The sequence below is a fragment of the Cariama cristata genome, unplaced genomic scaffold, assembly GCF_000690535.1.
Source record: "Cariama cristata isolate BGI_N322 unplaced genomic scaffold, ASM69053v1 scaffold17394, whole genome shotgun sequence".
Lineage (NCBI taxonomy): Eukaryota > Metazoa > Chordata > Aves > Cariamiformes > Cariamidae > Cariama > Cariama cristata.
The window spans coordinates 44772-57667 of NW_009613666.1; the positions used below are offsets into that span (position 1 = coordinate 44772).

The following is a 12896-nucleotide window of genomic DNA, read 5'->3' on the forward strand; positions in this document are numbered from 1 at the left end:
AGATTTGCAATATAAAGAAAAGTGGATTTTCAGCTGTATAATCTATTATTAGCATCCTATATGGCTGTCATGCACCACCAGGCTGTTCTATAGCCTAGACAACAACTACATCTACTTCTGTGTACAAAAATGCAGAAGACAGATGATGTTAGCAATAAATGCAAATAGGTCTTGTTTGGTACAGAACTGGGCATGTAATTTTGAGTAATGCCAATCTATTGCTACATCCAAATCAGCAGATTCAGGTATGAGATTTCATTCGGGCACCTAGTAGTTCAGACATGAATTACAGCTTTTTCAACTGTCTTCCTAATAATGGTTTAGTAACCTGTTTGACTTTTCTCTGTTTTCAGGGCAGAGACCTGCCCAGAGTCACAACAAACATGCTTTAACCTGCTCCTTACTCCATCTTATGCCTAGTTTTATCCATGAATCAACGTCCCCTACATATTTTACACAGCAAGGAACCGATTCTTCTCCTAACAAGTGACTCTTCCCTAACCCATGCATAAACTCACATCAGCTAGGGCTCAACCAACCTGTCCAAGCTCATGCAGATGATCAAGTGACTAAGATCAGCAGCTGAGGCTGTTAGCTCACCTGATTATAAGGCACATACTTTTTTCTTTTTACCCCCCAATCTTGTAAGATTCCATGTAAAGAAAAACACATTTTTATTTTATGTATTAAACTAGACAAGGTTTCAGTCTCTATTTTCACCAGTTTATGATCTTCTCCAGCTTTTCTTTGCAACAAATTTTTGCCAGCTTATAAAACTGCTATTAAGCAGCCAAGGAGATTTACATTTTCTGAAGTAAACACCGTATTTCAGTGGAAATGTGGGATGTATCTAATAGAAGTAAATTAAGCATCCTGAATTATTTTAAGTAATATCAGCAATGTGATGTTAGAGAAGACTGTTTCAAGACAAAGTATATTACTAACATAACATTGCCTACCAGACACAATCCATGCCTGTAATAGGCAAAATTCTATACATATTTATATGGATTGAACTTCATCTTGTAAGTACAGAAGCCTATTCTTAATAAAATATCCATTACAATAAGCTCTGCTTCTATGATCCCTCTTACATGACAAACCCAATACAACACATTTTTTTCCACTGGTGATTTTATTGGAGCAAATATTTAAGCCAAACTGACTTAAAGGAAACCGAGTCCTATTACTTAACCTTCTGTCAAGTTACTGCTGATGCACCTTTTTTCATTGCTTTAAAATGTACATTTATAAAACTAGAAGTTAGTCAATCCAACAAAATCTGCCTAAGAGATTTAAAAAGCGGCCTAAAGTTAGACTCATGTTTCAATACCCAAGTCTGAAACAAGGTAAGCTTACAAAAGAAACACATTGTGTCCAATAGATCCTAACACAGATATTTGATTTTTTGGGAAAAAAGCATGCAAGTTACTATAAACACAAGATAACATATACCTTGTCTCTGATAAATCGTGTTCTTGAATCAGATCAATCCATTCCTTGAGCGTAGGAGAACTGTAGGCCATCAAGTAACTTATTAGGTCAGATTTAAAATTAGTTTCAGATTCACCAGCAGAACCAGTTGCTCCCTGAGGTAGCCTTGGATATAAAGGGCTTAGCCATATTCTAAAAACAAAGCCACAAAAATAAAGGACACTACACATTAACACATGGTTTTAGTAAGTGATTAACACACATCTGAAGGTCCTAAATGAATACTAGACATTTACTGTGATACCAACTATAAAGTGACTTGCCTTTACAATTACAGAATTGTCAGGTCTTGTACTCAGTATCATAAAACTCACACTTTAAAATGAAAACAACCTCAACACATTTATCCATGTATATGCTTATAGCTTTCACCACTGTTAAACAGGACAGGCTCAGACTTAGCAACCAGCAGTCCTTTCATCAAGATTTTCTGTACGAATAGAACACTGCAATGCATTCTGCTAAGTTTGTGTAATGATAGAGAAAAACACCAATTAGAGCATCTGAAAGTTCTGCATAGTTTGAAGAGTTGCCCACAATGACAACTTGCCTCTCCAGAACTTCCATCAGAACAAAATAGGGTGGGCACTACACAGGGAAAACATCTAGCATTTCTTTCCAGTCACATGCTATTGTAGCCATGGAAACCAAAGGTTCTGCATTCAACTTTACATGTTGATACTATCCTTTGTAATTCAGAAGCCAGTGAACCATCATATTGGTGATACTGCATATTACTGCAGTGTGCAAAAGCTAAAAAGAAAAACGTTTTTCATGTTTGACAAATAGGGCAACCTGTTAAGCATCCCAAATAGATATTTTCATGCCTCCTTAGCTTTCTGAAAAGCTAACTGTCAAAAGATACTAAAGCCATACCTAAGTAAAAGATTCAAAGGCAAAAAAATTAGTGGTTATATTTTTGCCACTCAAAAAATCCTCATGAGAGCTTGCTTCAGACAAGTGAAAAGCCCCAAAACCTTGCCGTATTTAATGGTAGCAAAATGATGTCAAGGTGACAGTAAGTTCTGAAAAGCCATTTTCAATTACTTTGATGAAGAAATCTTCTACCTTGAGTTACTGTGGAGATCTAACTAAAAACTGCTCCCATAAAAATAGCCAAAACACCAAGAGGTTGAGGGGGCTTATATTAACATGTCACTTCGTCCTATTTTTGTGCTCTAAACAAAACTATGTCCCAATCTGGTCATTAAGTTTAAAAACTTCCACAAAAAAAAGGAAGAAAATTCCTTCCAAGGAAAGGATACTGGGTGGACAGTACGTCATCTACTGTATTAAGGAACCAACAGTGCCCAGAATTCTTCAGGTTACGTTCTAGATACACTCACAGCAGAAGCAGAACATTTGCACATTCACATTATTCTTGCAGTATTAACATACTTTTAAAATAGCTGCTTCAGATTCGTATAAAGAGTACTTTATAGCTATGTAGTTTCTTCATGAAGAGACAGCATGGCCTAATAAAAGATCTTAAATGAGTCAGACTGAGTTTAAGGTAACAGCCAGCTAAGGACATAATTTTGTTTACAGTTGAAATCAAGTAGAGTTCAGGCATAGACAGCTATCACCGTTCGGGGGGGGAAAAAAATCAAATCTAGAATAGCTCTATCTTAGGAGTGTAGGACTTGTAGCACTGGATTATCTGACCTAGTAGCACTGGATTACCTGACCTAGTATCCTCTCTCCAGCAAGAGCAGATACCTATGGAAAGTATTAAAGTAAACATACACCTGCTAGAGATTGCTGCTTACCCCTGAGTTTTCTGGTGCCAATCTTCAGCAATAAGATTGGATGTATGTATCACAACTCGAAGACCTTCTTCATATAACAGCAACATCATTTTCCTTTTTAAAAAAAAAAAGATCTGTAACACCATCTATTTCAAGTACACTGAGAGTAAGAGATAAATTAACAATTCATTAAAATGCTCCAAGATAATTATTTTCAAAAGATATGTTCTGCGTAACGCAAACACTTAGATTTCAATCCATGTGCACGCCAAACTCACATGGTAGTCATTAGACCACCCCATATATTTTGTCAGCAGCATCACACAATATATTCCAGAGCACAGCTTAACATCTCATGCAACTGATTTCCCAAAGCAAAAATGAATACTTGCAAAACACTTTCTATATTTACTATGGTCTTCAGGTAAACTTATTCCTTTGCAGACAGTTAAAAAAAAAGAATTAAGGAGCACCAAAAGGCCTTTGCTTATAGATGAATTTATTAAAACCTAGATCGTTTCTCTTAAGCTGACAATTTTTAAAATAAAAGGAGGTATGCAGGTAACTAACCATTGGGATGGCAAAAAAGGTATTTATCTACTGTAAATCTAAACTCAAGCTACAGCACAAAGGAGTTTTAAAACTAGTAACTGAGTTAAAAATAAACATCCGTATTTTTTGTATATGAACATTTGAGCACTTGTAACAAGTTTTCAAGACAGCATATACACATGACCCTGAAGGATGAGGTTTCCATAGAAACCAATGCTCAAGAATGGAAGCTGTAAGGAAAAACACACTTATTTTCATTGCTGTCCCATGGTGAGATAATGCTACACAAATCATATCAGGCTCAAATTTAGACAATTATTTATTCAGTAATTTCTGCTTTTAATGTTAAGAGGTCAGCAAACTAACATTCAAGTACCTGCATGTTTTCCTGTGCTTACTGCATAGTTTACGCAATATGCAAGACCGCCTAACTATAAAATAGTTCCCCACATCTGTGTTGCGCCTTCATCTAAGCACAAATGGAGCTGACAGTAAAATAAGTATTTTGCAGCAAAATAAAGTGCAAAATTAACACATATAAAAGTGAAATTGACCAAAATACCACCACCTCAAAAAAAAAATCACTGACATGTATTTTCAGTTTTACATCATAAAACAGGAATAAATCTGTTAAGTTTCTCTTGGAATAAAATTGTTTCATTACCCACCAAGTTCTGATTTACTGGTCTGCTACCCACTTGGTGTGTTCCATTGGCAGTGGAACATGCCTTCAGAAATACACTACCCAGAACAACCTTTTAAAATACACGGTTAAAGAACTGCAGCATTGAACATCACTATCACTTATTTATCCCAAAGTGTGACAGAAGAAAAAAAAATTTAAAGTTGAGGACACAGAGGGAGAGAGCTGCTGCTTAAACTGCTTAAGTGAAAATAAGCTAAAGCTTTAAAAAGATCAATTTGAAAAACAACTTCAACTACTGCTATGTCTCTCACTAAACCTGAGAGAGAAGACAGACTGATTTTTAAGATGCCAATTTCTTTCATTTATTTATATATTTTTCTCCAAAGAGGCAATGAGGAAGTCAATATGCTTTCCACCAGAAACACAGATATACCTTAAAAGGGCATTTCAGATCAATGTTTTAACATAATGTCATGTTTTATAAAATGAGTTATACGAAAGGAGTGATTAAAAAAATATGGCAGTGCCCTGAAACCAAAGACCTTTGTGATGAGACATAAGACTAAATCTATTCTTATCTGTAGCTTGCAATCTACAAAATTTCCTTTGTGACACTTCTATAATATCAAAGTTTTTTTTTCTTTGAAAAGACCCCAAAATTCAGTAATTATTTCCAGATCCTTCATGTATAATGCAAAAACTGAGCAGTAAATCGGTATTGTGTCTGACCTGCCAATAACTAATCAAGCCTGTATTATAGTTTTAGTATTAAGGCATGAGTTAAGACCCAGGACCTGCAGCTCACTGACTTAATTGTTTAACTTGCGCATCTCTTCTCTATCCAGTATCTGATTTGTTTCCTTCAACTAGAATAATCCTATCATTTATAAACACAAGATAATTAAGGAAATTATTCTTTAAGACTCAGTAATTTCTATGAAACCCAGTTTTTTGGCTTTAAAATAACATGCAGATAAATGAAATAGATACACATAGAACATGAAAGATACTACTTTTACATCTCATCAATATACATTAAGCCTTCAGAACTATGTTTTCACAAACAGTAATAATCTGTCTTCCTATCCTATAAACACTTTAAGAAACTTGACAGTACGTAATAGTCAAATCATGGTAACTGCATGTACCAACTCTGTGGTCATCTTTAGAAGTGGAGCTTTCTGCTTCATAGCTGTTACTTACGTATGGTGAGTTCCAAACGCAATATCCAGTTTAGCCTACAAAATTAAAAAGTTGATCATTAAAAACTCCTATTGTGCATTCCTATATGCAAGAACGTTAAAGGAGGAGAGGTGCTTCTCCATTTTGTTTCATTTCACTGCTCTCTAGTGGACTGATCACAAAATACATTTTTTTACCCTCAACACCTATAAACGTACTCTAATTTCTAGAAGTTAGACTTTAAATAAACGGCAATGCAACTCTTTGCTGGAACTGCTCCAGCAGAATTTCTGGTCTCTTGCCAGCAGCACTTTCAGAAACAGTCAGCTTTGTAGAAAAGGGCCTGAGGTTCCTGCTGCACACCAAGTTGAAGAGGAGCCAGCAATGTGCCCTTGCTGGAAAGATGACTAACAGTGTCCCAGGCTGCATTAGGAGGAGTGCTGCCAGCAGGTCAAGGGAGGCAATCCTTCCCCTCTATTCAGCGTTGGTGAGGCCACACATGCAGTACTGGGTCAATTTCTGGGGTCCCCAGTACAGGAGACACATGGACATACTGGAGAGAGTCCAACGAAGGGCCACTAACATGATTAAGAGACTGGAGCATTTCTCGTATGAGGAAAGGTTGAGGGAGCTGAGACTATTCAGCCTGGAGAAGAGAAGGCTCAGAAGGGATTTGATCAGTGTGTATAAATACTCAAAGGGAAGGTACAAGGAAAAGGGAGCAAGGTGCTTTTCAGTAATGCCCAGTGACAGGACCAGAGGTAATGGATACAAACTGAAGCACAGGTTTCTTCTGAACATCAGGAAACACATTTTCACTGTGAGGGTGACTGAGCACTGGCATGCATTGCCCAGAGTGCTTTTGAATATCTACAAGGAGGGAGACTTCATAACCTATCTGGACATTGTCCTGGACAACCAGCTCTAAGTGACCCTGTTTGAGCCGAAGAGTTGGACCAGATGACCTCCAGAGGTACCTTCCAGCCTCAACCATTGCATACTATGACTGTTACAAGCAGCTTACAATGCACAGAAAAGGACAGAAGCCAGACAGAATTGGTTTTTATCAGTGTTTTACTCTTATTAAAGAGTATTTACAGCACAATTTCTACAGAATGAAACATCAAATACAGGTGTCAAGAAAATACTTTTAGCCAGTGATGGCTCCCACATTGTGCCTAGTTAAGACAGGTGTGGAGGAAAAGATTAAAATACCTACATTTCATTTTGTGGTACTAACATAACAGAACGCATGTAGACTACCAGAAGAATCTGAAGCAGTATACTCAAATAGGAAAACTATCACAAATGCCATTTTCCCCTGCTGCTTACTATTAACTATACTAACAAGTTTATCATATAGGACATATCACATTCAAATTCTTGTGTGTGAAAAGGAAACATTATATGCAAAAACATTAATTTATTGTTAGCATATTTGAAATCTTAATCTAAAATTGTTGCTGCTCCACAACTTAGTGATACACAACACCTGATTATTATATTACACATCAGCCCAGAAAGCCTGGCCTTAAGAACTCACTGTTTGGCATCAATACAGCGATCTCTAGGAAGCTCAGGGTTACCAGACTACCTGAGAAGGAAGAAAATTCAAAGATCATCCTCCTCCTAACAAAGAGTAAGATAGCCCCATGATCAATAACATACTCCACCCAGCAAAATCCTGAAACACTGGCAAGTTGCCATAACCACATCCCTCCCCGAGGCTGAAGCCAGTAACTTTACAACTCTGGGACAGCAAAAGAGTGAGTGCAACATCAGAGAGAAAATGGCATGTGCCAGGAAGTGTGCTCATAGCAATTTTAACAGTATTATGGAGACTATTTGTAACAGCATTTTCTTGTGTAAAACGTATTTGGACAAATAATAATTCTTTGATGAGACTTAAGATTACAGTGACACTAGGACTGAGCTCTGCACTTCACACAAAAAGTGCTTCCTTTTCAGCCATTACAAGAATTTGAGTGTAACACGTTAGTGGAGAAGGTGTGCAACTCTTGTGAGCCCCAGGACATTTCTGTGGGTAGTCATTCTGTGCAAGCTTTTTGTGTGTGACAGTCTATCATAACCACAGAAGACCAGGAAGATAGTTACCATGTTCCTATGGTCCTGGTAAGTATATTCCTTAAAATACAAAAATAAATTCTTGATTTCCCATATAAGGTGTGTAACTTAATCCATAAGAAGATTTCAAATGCAACAAATGGCTTAATTTCAACCAAAGGATGACACAAATGTTAATTACCTGACAAAAGCTAATGTTCTCATAAGGGCGTGCTTGTGCAAGCAGTTCAGCTTTGGATTCTCTCTTTTCGCCATGAACTATCAACAATGGCTTCTTCCTTAAATAAAAGGAGATTACTATTAAAACATCAAGTGAATAACTAATCAGTCTAAACCACTCCTTCATGTAGCTATGACTTCTGGTCCCTAAATCTGATAGCCCAGCAGTAAGATGGCACTAAAATCTATATGCCTTATTAACTAACTCAAAAAAGCAGTAACTACAATAGAACCTCTAAGAGAAAGACACTAGAAAACTTAACTGGAAGAAAAAAAAAAAGTAAAACAGGCAGTGCGGAATAAATCAGACACCAAAATAGAAACTAGTAACACAAGATCTTGTAACGAACTCTTGTCTGTATAGCTGAAAACAGACAAATAAAAGCTCGCAGAAGTATACAGCGTGGATGTAAGAATTTGATCATTGTTACCTTAAAGAGAAGATGGTAAGAATGAGAGGGAAAAGGACAAGGCTAGGTGTATTCTGGCAGTAGTTTCATGTTCACATCCTAATACTCTGTTCTACTGCACTTCCAGTAAAATGCAAAAAAAAGAGAGAAAACTGTAGATCATATGCTCACTTCATCTGCAGTAGGTTGCAATTATTAGAAAAGAATTTCAAGCAAACATAAGAACTGCTTTCATGACAATACCCAGCAACTCCAACCATATCATACCCACATGTCATCCTGCTCATTTTCGCATAGTTTTCTTGTGCCCTTCCTACATTCCTTCCTTTCTTTTGCATTACTGTATGGCAAAAAGCTTCTTGTCCTGTCTTTATATGTCAGCTACTGGATTGTCATCATGGTCCACAATGGGACCTCTTAAGCGTTAACTAATTAAAATCAGAAACCGGCCATACTGATCTCCGACCATTTAACAGTCTTGAAGAGAGGGAAGAAATGAATAGAGAACTACAACTGTGGAATATGCATACAAGGAAAATCTAAAATCTACATATACATAATTGGTAACAATAATTTGCAACTGCAAACAAGTGTTTATCATTCACTTATAACACAAGAACTTACATGAACAGATTGATTTGGAAACTGTATCATTTCATCTTAGTAAAAGAAACATACCTGAATTCCTGTGGATACTGTCTTACAAGCCATCCCACATCTATACAGTAGTTAAACTTGTACATAAGAGAAAAAACAGACTCATTAAGAAGAAAAAGCAAAGTTTGTCAGAAGAATGAACTACAGCAAAAAAGCTTCCTATGTAAAGTCGTCGCTCAGTACCACTTACATCATACACAGCATATTTTAAAAACAGATGTATTTTTGAATTTCACATGCTTTCTTTCATTTCTCTTAACAATGCAGGAATGAATTTAAGTTCCTCAAAAGTATGTATTAGTGTTCATAATATTTAACATGCAGAAAAAAAAATCACATACGCACAATGTAAAAGTTCTGGTTCAAGAACTGTCTCTTTACCATGTGCTTATACCATGAATGATGGCAAAAACTTCTATGCAATAACAAAAATGTCATTCCTAGATTGGAAAGCTTTTTTCTTTCAAAAAAATAATTACATAAATATGCATTTTTCAGTTGCGCATTCCTTGAAAACAGGAGAGAGAAAGCAGTCTTCTAATTGCCTGAATTCTAAGCAGAACACAGGATGATCTTTATACATCAGTAAATTGTTGTACAGTGGAAAACATTTAGAGTTCCCTCCCTCTGTATTTTAACAAAGTTCTCTGCTAGTATCAGCTACATGGCACAAACATGGATTATCAAGTTTAAGGTTAATAAAGTGAAATAAGCAAGTGAAATGAATTTGGCAAACAGGAAACTCACCTGGGCAGAAGATATGAGAGTCCCAAAAAGAGGAGACAAAATATCTATTAAAAACATTAAAGCATAATTGAGTAAAAAAAGTTCAAGTAAACATTCCACATCTTGAACAGTTTGATAACTACAACAGAAGTGCCAGATTATTCACAGATTTAGTGTAACAGAGACATTCACATTTAAGTTTACAGTTCTGAATATTCAGCTTGCTGATTCTCCTGCAAAACCCTTATGATCTTATGTTTATAAAAAGCATTAGTCCTCTCAAAGTAAAAATAAATTTTAAAATATCATTAGGAGAAAGACCAAGATCATAAAGAGAAAGGGCCATCAAATTACTCTCTCCCCCCTATAGCGAGGGCCTGAACAACTGTGGCAGGGTAGAAGTAATGAGGGCACAGTGAATGCTTAAAGACTTATCTGTTGCAGACTGACTGCAGAATATGTGTATCCTTAGTTCACTCATGGCAACACAGAAAACTAATCCAACTGAGGATTTATAACCTCAATAACTGAAGCACAGCAGCAACTTGAAAACATATCCCACAAATACCTTCTAGGAGACAAAATATTTCATTAGAAATATCCATCTAGAAATTTCTATCTCTACAGAAATCCAGGCTTGCAGGTTAAACAAACAAAAAACCTCAGCCCCTCCACCAGCTCAACTAATTACCTAGCAGGACAACTACTCCTATGAGAGGACAGGCCAAAAGCCACAACAAATTCACAAAGCAGATAGAGACATATAGCAGCAAAGCAATTGAGGTCTCTGACACTAGGCTGCCATCAATAACCAATGCTCATAGGGAGCACATGAGGTTGAGGAAAAATTACAACCTAATCGTATAAGTTGTCTTCTCTGTTCTTCTTCAAAGAGCTACAAAGTTTCTCTGCCTCATTTTACTGTATTTCTGTCTATAAATCATAGAATTATAGAATCATTATGGTTGGAAGAGACCTCAAAGATTATCAAGTCCAACCGTATACCTGATGCCACCATGCCCGCTAAACCATGTCTTGAAGTGCCACATCTAAACGTTTTTTGAACACCTCCAGGGATGGTGAGTCCACCACCTCCCTGGGGAGCCCGTTCCAATGCTTAACAACTCTAACAGTGAAGAAGTTCTTTCTAATGTCGAGCCTGAACCTCCCCTGGTGCAACTTGAGGCTATTTCCTCTTGTCCCTTCGCTATTTACTGGGGAGAAGAGACCAACCCCTGCCTCGCTACAACCTCCTTTCAGGTAGTTGTAGAGGGCGATCAGGTCTCCCCTCAGCCTCCTCTTCTCCAGACTGAACAACCCCAGCTCCCTCAGCCGCTCCTCGTAAGGCTTTTTCTCCAGGCCCTTCACCAGCCTTGTTGCCCTTCTCTGGACACGCTCCAGCAGCTCAATGTCCTTCTTGTAGTGAGGGGCCCAAAACTGAACACAGTATTCAAGGTGTGGCCTCAATCTCTTGATTATTATAAGAGATTAATAAATCTCTTATTAATGCTTGTTTCTGGTTCTGTCTTGTGATTTATGAGATTTCATTGCTGAATGAGGGGATGCTTGCAGGTGCACAGAGCTGTTCCTTACATCAAACTACAAGTACACAGCATTCCTGAAGCATCACTATTGTACATCGAAGACTTCACTCCATCCGGAGTTACACTCACTATTAACTGAATTGAAAACGGGCCCATGAACCCCAGCCACAGAACTTCAGAAGTACTATCTTGTACTGCATCAAGTAATAGTGAATTACTAGGTCCAAACCACTCAGCAGTATGAAGACAAGTGCAAACAACTACTCCGGGAGGATGTTTAGAGATGGTTAGACACCCCAAAAAAAAGCATCCCTTTAGCAGCCACAAAGGCAAGTGGCTTTCCTTGGATTAACTCACAGCAAAAGCAGCAATAAGAAGCACCATATGATTTGCCTTGGCTAAATACACCTTACATTTGTGCAGTGTAACTCATATGTTACAACAGAATCAGTATTAGCAAATTAATGCTTTATACACTATACTTCTAAAAGAGAAAGGCAAAGATAACATAACCAATTCTACAACTTGCACATTTAGAATATGAAGCCTCAGCTACAGCAAAGAATAAACACATTTAAAAATACCCACAAACTAAAAATAAGCATTCTCTTGCAAACAAGTCTCCCAAAACCCCACTTCTGTAGAAGCCACTTACTCACCTTTTATGTGCAGGGCTCCAGAATTATAACCCTGTTCAATTCCTCTGACTTTAGTGAGAAAAAACCTGAAAGGGTTCCCTCCATTCAACAAATCCCAGGTATCCTGGGCTTCACTGGGTGTTTCATCATACTCCTCTGCTTTCTGACTCTCTGAGAGCTCACGATCTTTGCAAAGATTCAGAAAATGTTCTTTGGGTGCATCGCATTTTTCTTCTTTCAGTGTTTCTTTGTGGGCATGCTTTTCCTGATCTTCAGTCTCTTCATCACTACTAGAAAGACACCAGCCTAAGCCTTCTTGGCTAGTTCTCTGTTTTCCTGCCGGAGGTGTTTCTGCAGAAAAACTTTTATCACCAAGCTTCAGGGGAGAAGCTTTTCTCTTGTGAGCAGCTTTCCTAGCTTCAGAGCATGGATATTGTGGCCCACTTGTTCTGCCACGTGCAGCATCTAATAGCGCAGATGTAGATGGTTTTTCACTGTCAGAATTTTCCTCAGTACTTTCATCACTGCTAGACACCGTCCATCTTCCGTGTGCACCTTCCTGAAGCATGTTCCTAGGGATTAAAAAAACAAAACACCACCAAAAATTGTGCATTTTTACTATGCTTAAGTCTGTGTCCCTTCCTAGCTTCCATTTCCTTATTACTACAGAATTTTGCTTTCTGTATCTGGCAGAATCTCCATGCAACTTCTGACCCGGGAAAATTTCATAGTGTACAAGGTTTATTTGTTTCAGTGCCCGGGAAACAAAGAAACACGTGCAACGGGAGCAATAACCAAGTGGGAAGCAGCTAATGTGGAAACGTGCACACGGAAAACGGGCTAGGACAGGAGTACGTACAGGAAAGCACTTCAAAAGTCAAAAGAATAGTTTGCACGATACAGATAGTTTTCATACGCTAGACCCGACGCTTAGGGGTCTAGCGCGCTCTGCTGAGGAGACACAGGAGCACGGAGCCCAGACCGCTCTTTCCGGC

At 37.8% G+C, this 12896-nt stretch overlaps 1 protein-coding gene across 1 annotated transcript in view; it reads right to left on the reverse strand.

The window, feature by feature from the left end:
* TDP1 (tyrosyl-DNA phosphodiesterase 1) overlaps positions 1-12469 on the reverse strand; it is a 49418-nt gene extending 36949 nt beyond the window's left edge. Inside the window, exons 1-7 of the mRNA XM_009699120.1 lie at positions 11923-12469; positions 9741-9784; positions 9015-9070; positions 7889-7985; positions 5644-5678; positions 3264-3356; positions 1456-1626 (exon numbers count right to left, since the gene is read on the reverse strand). Coding sequence (XP_009697422.1) covers positions 1456-1626; positions 3264-3356; positions 5644-5678; positions 7889-7985; positions 9015-9070; positions 9741-9784; positions 11923-12469 — 1043 coding nt within the window. The remainder of the gene's footprint in view (positions 1-1455; positions 1627-3263; positions 3357-5643; positions 5679-7888; positions 7986-9014; positions 9071-9740; positions 9785-11922) is intronic.
* Between the last annotated feature and the right edge of the window lie 427 nt (positions 12470-12896).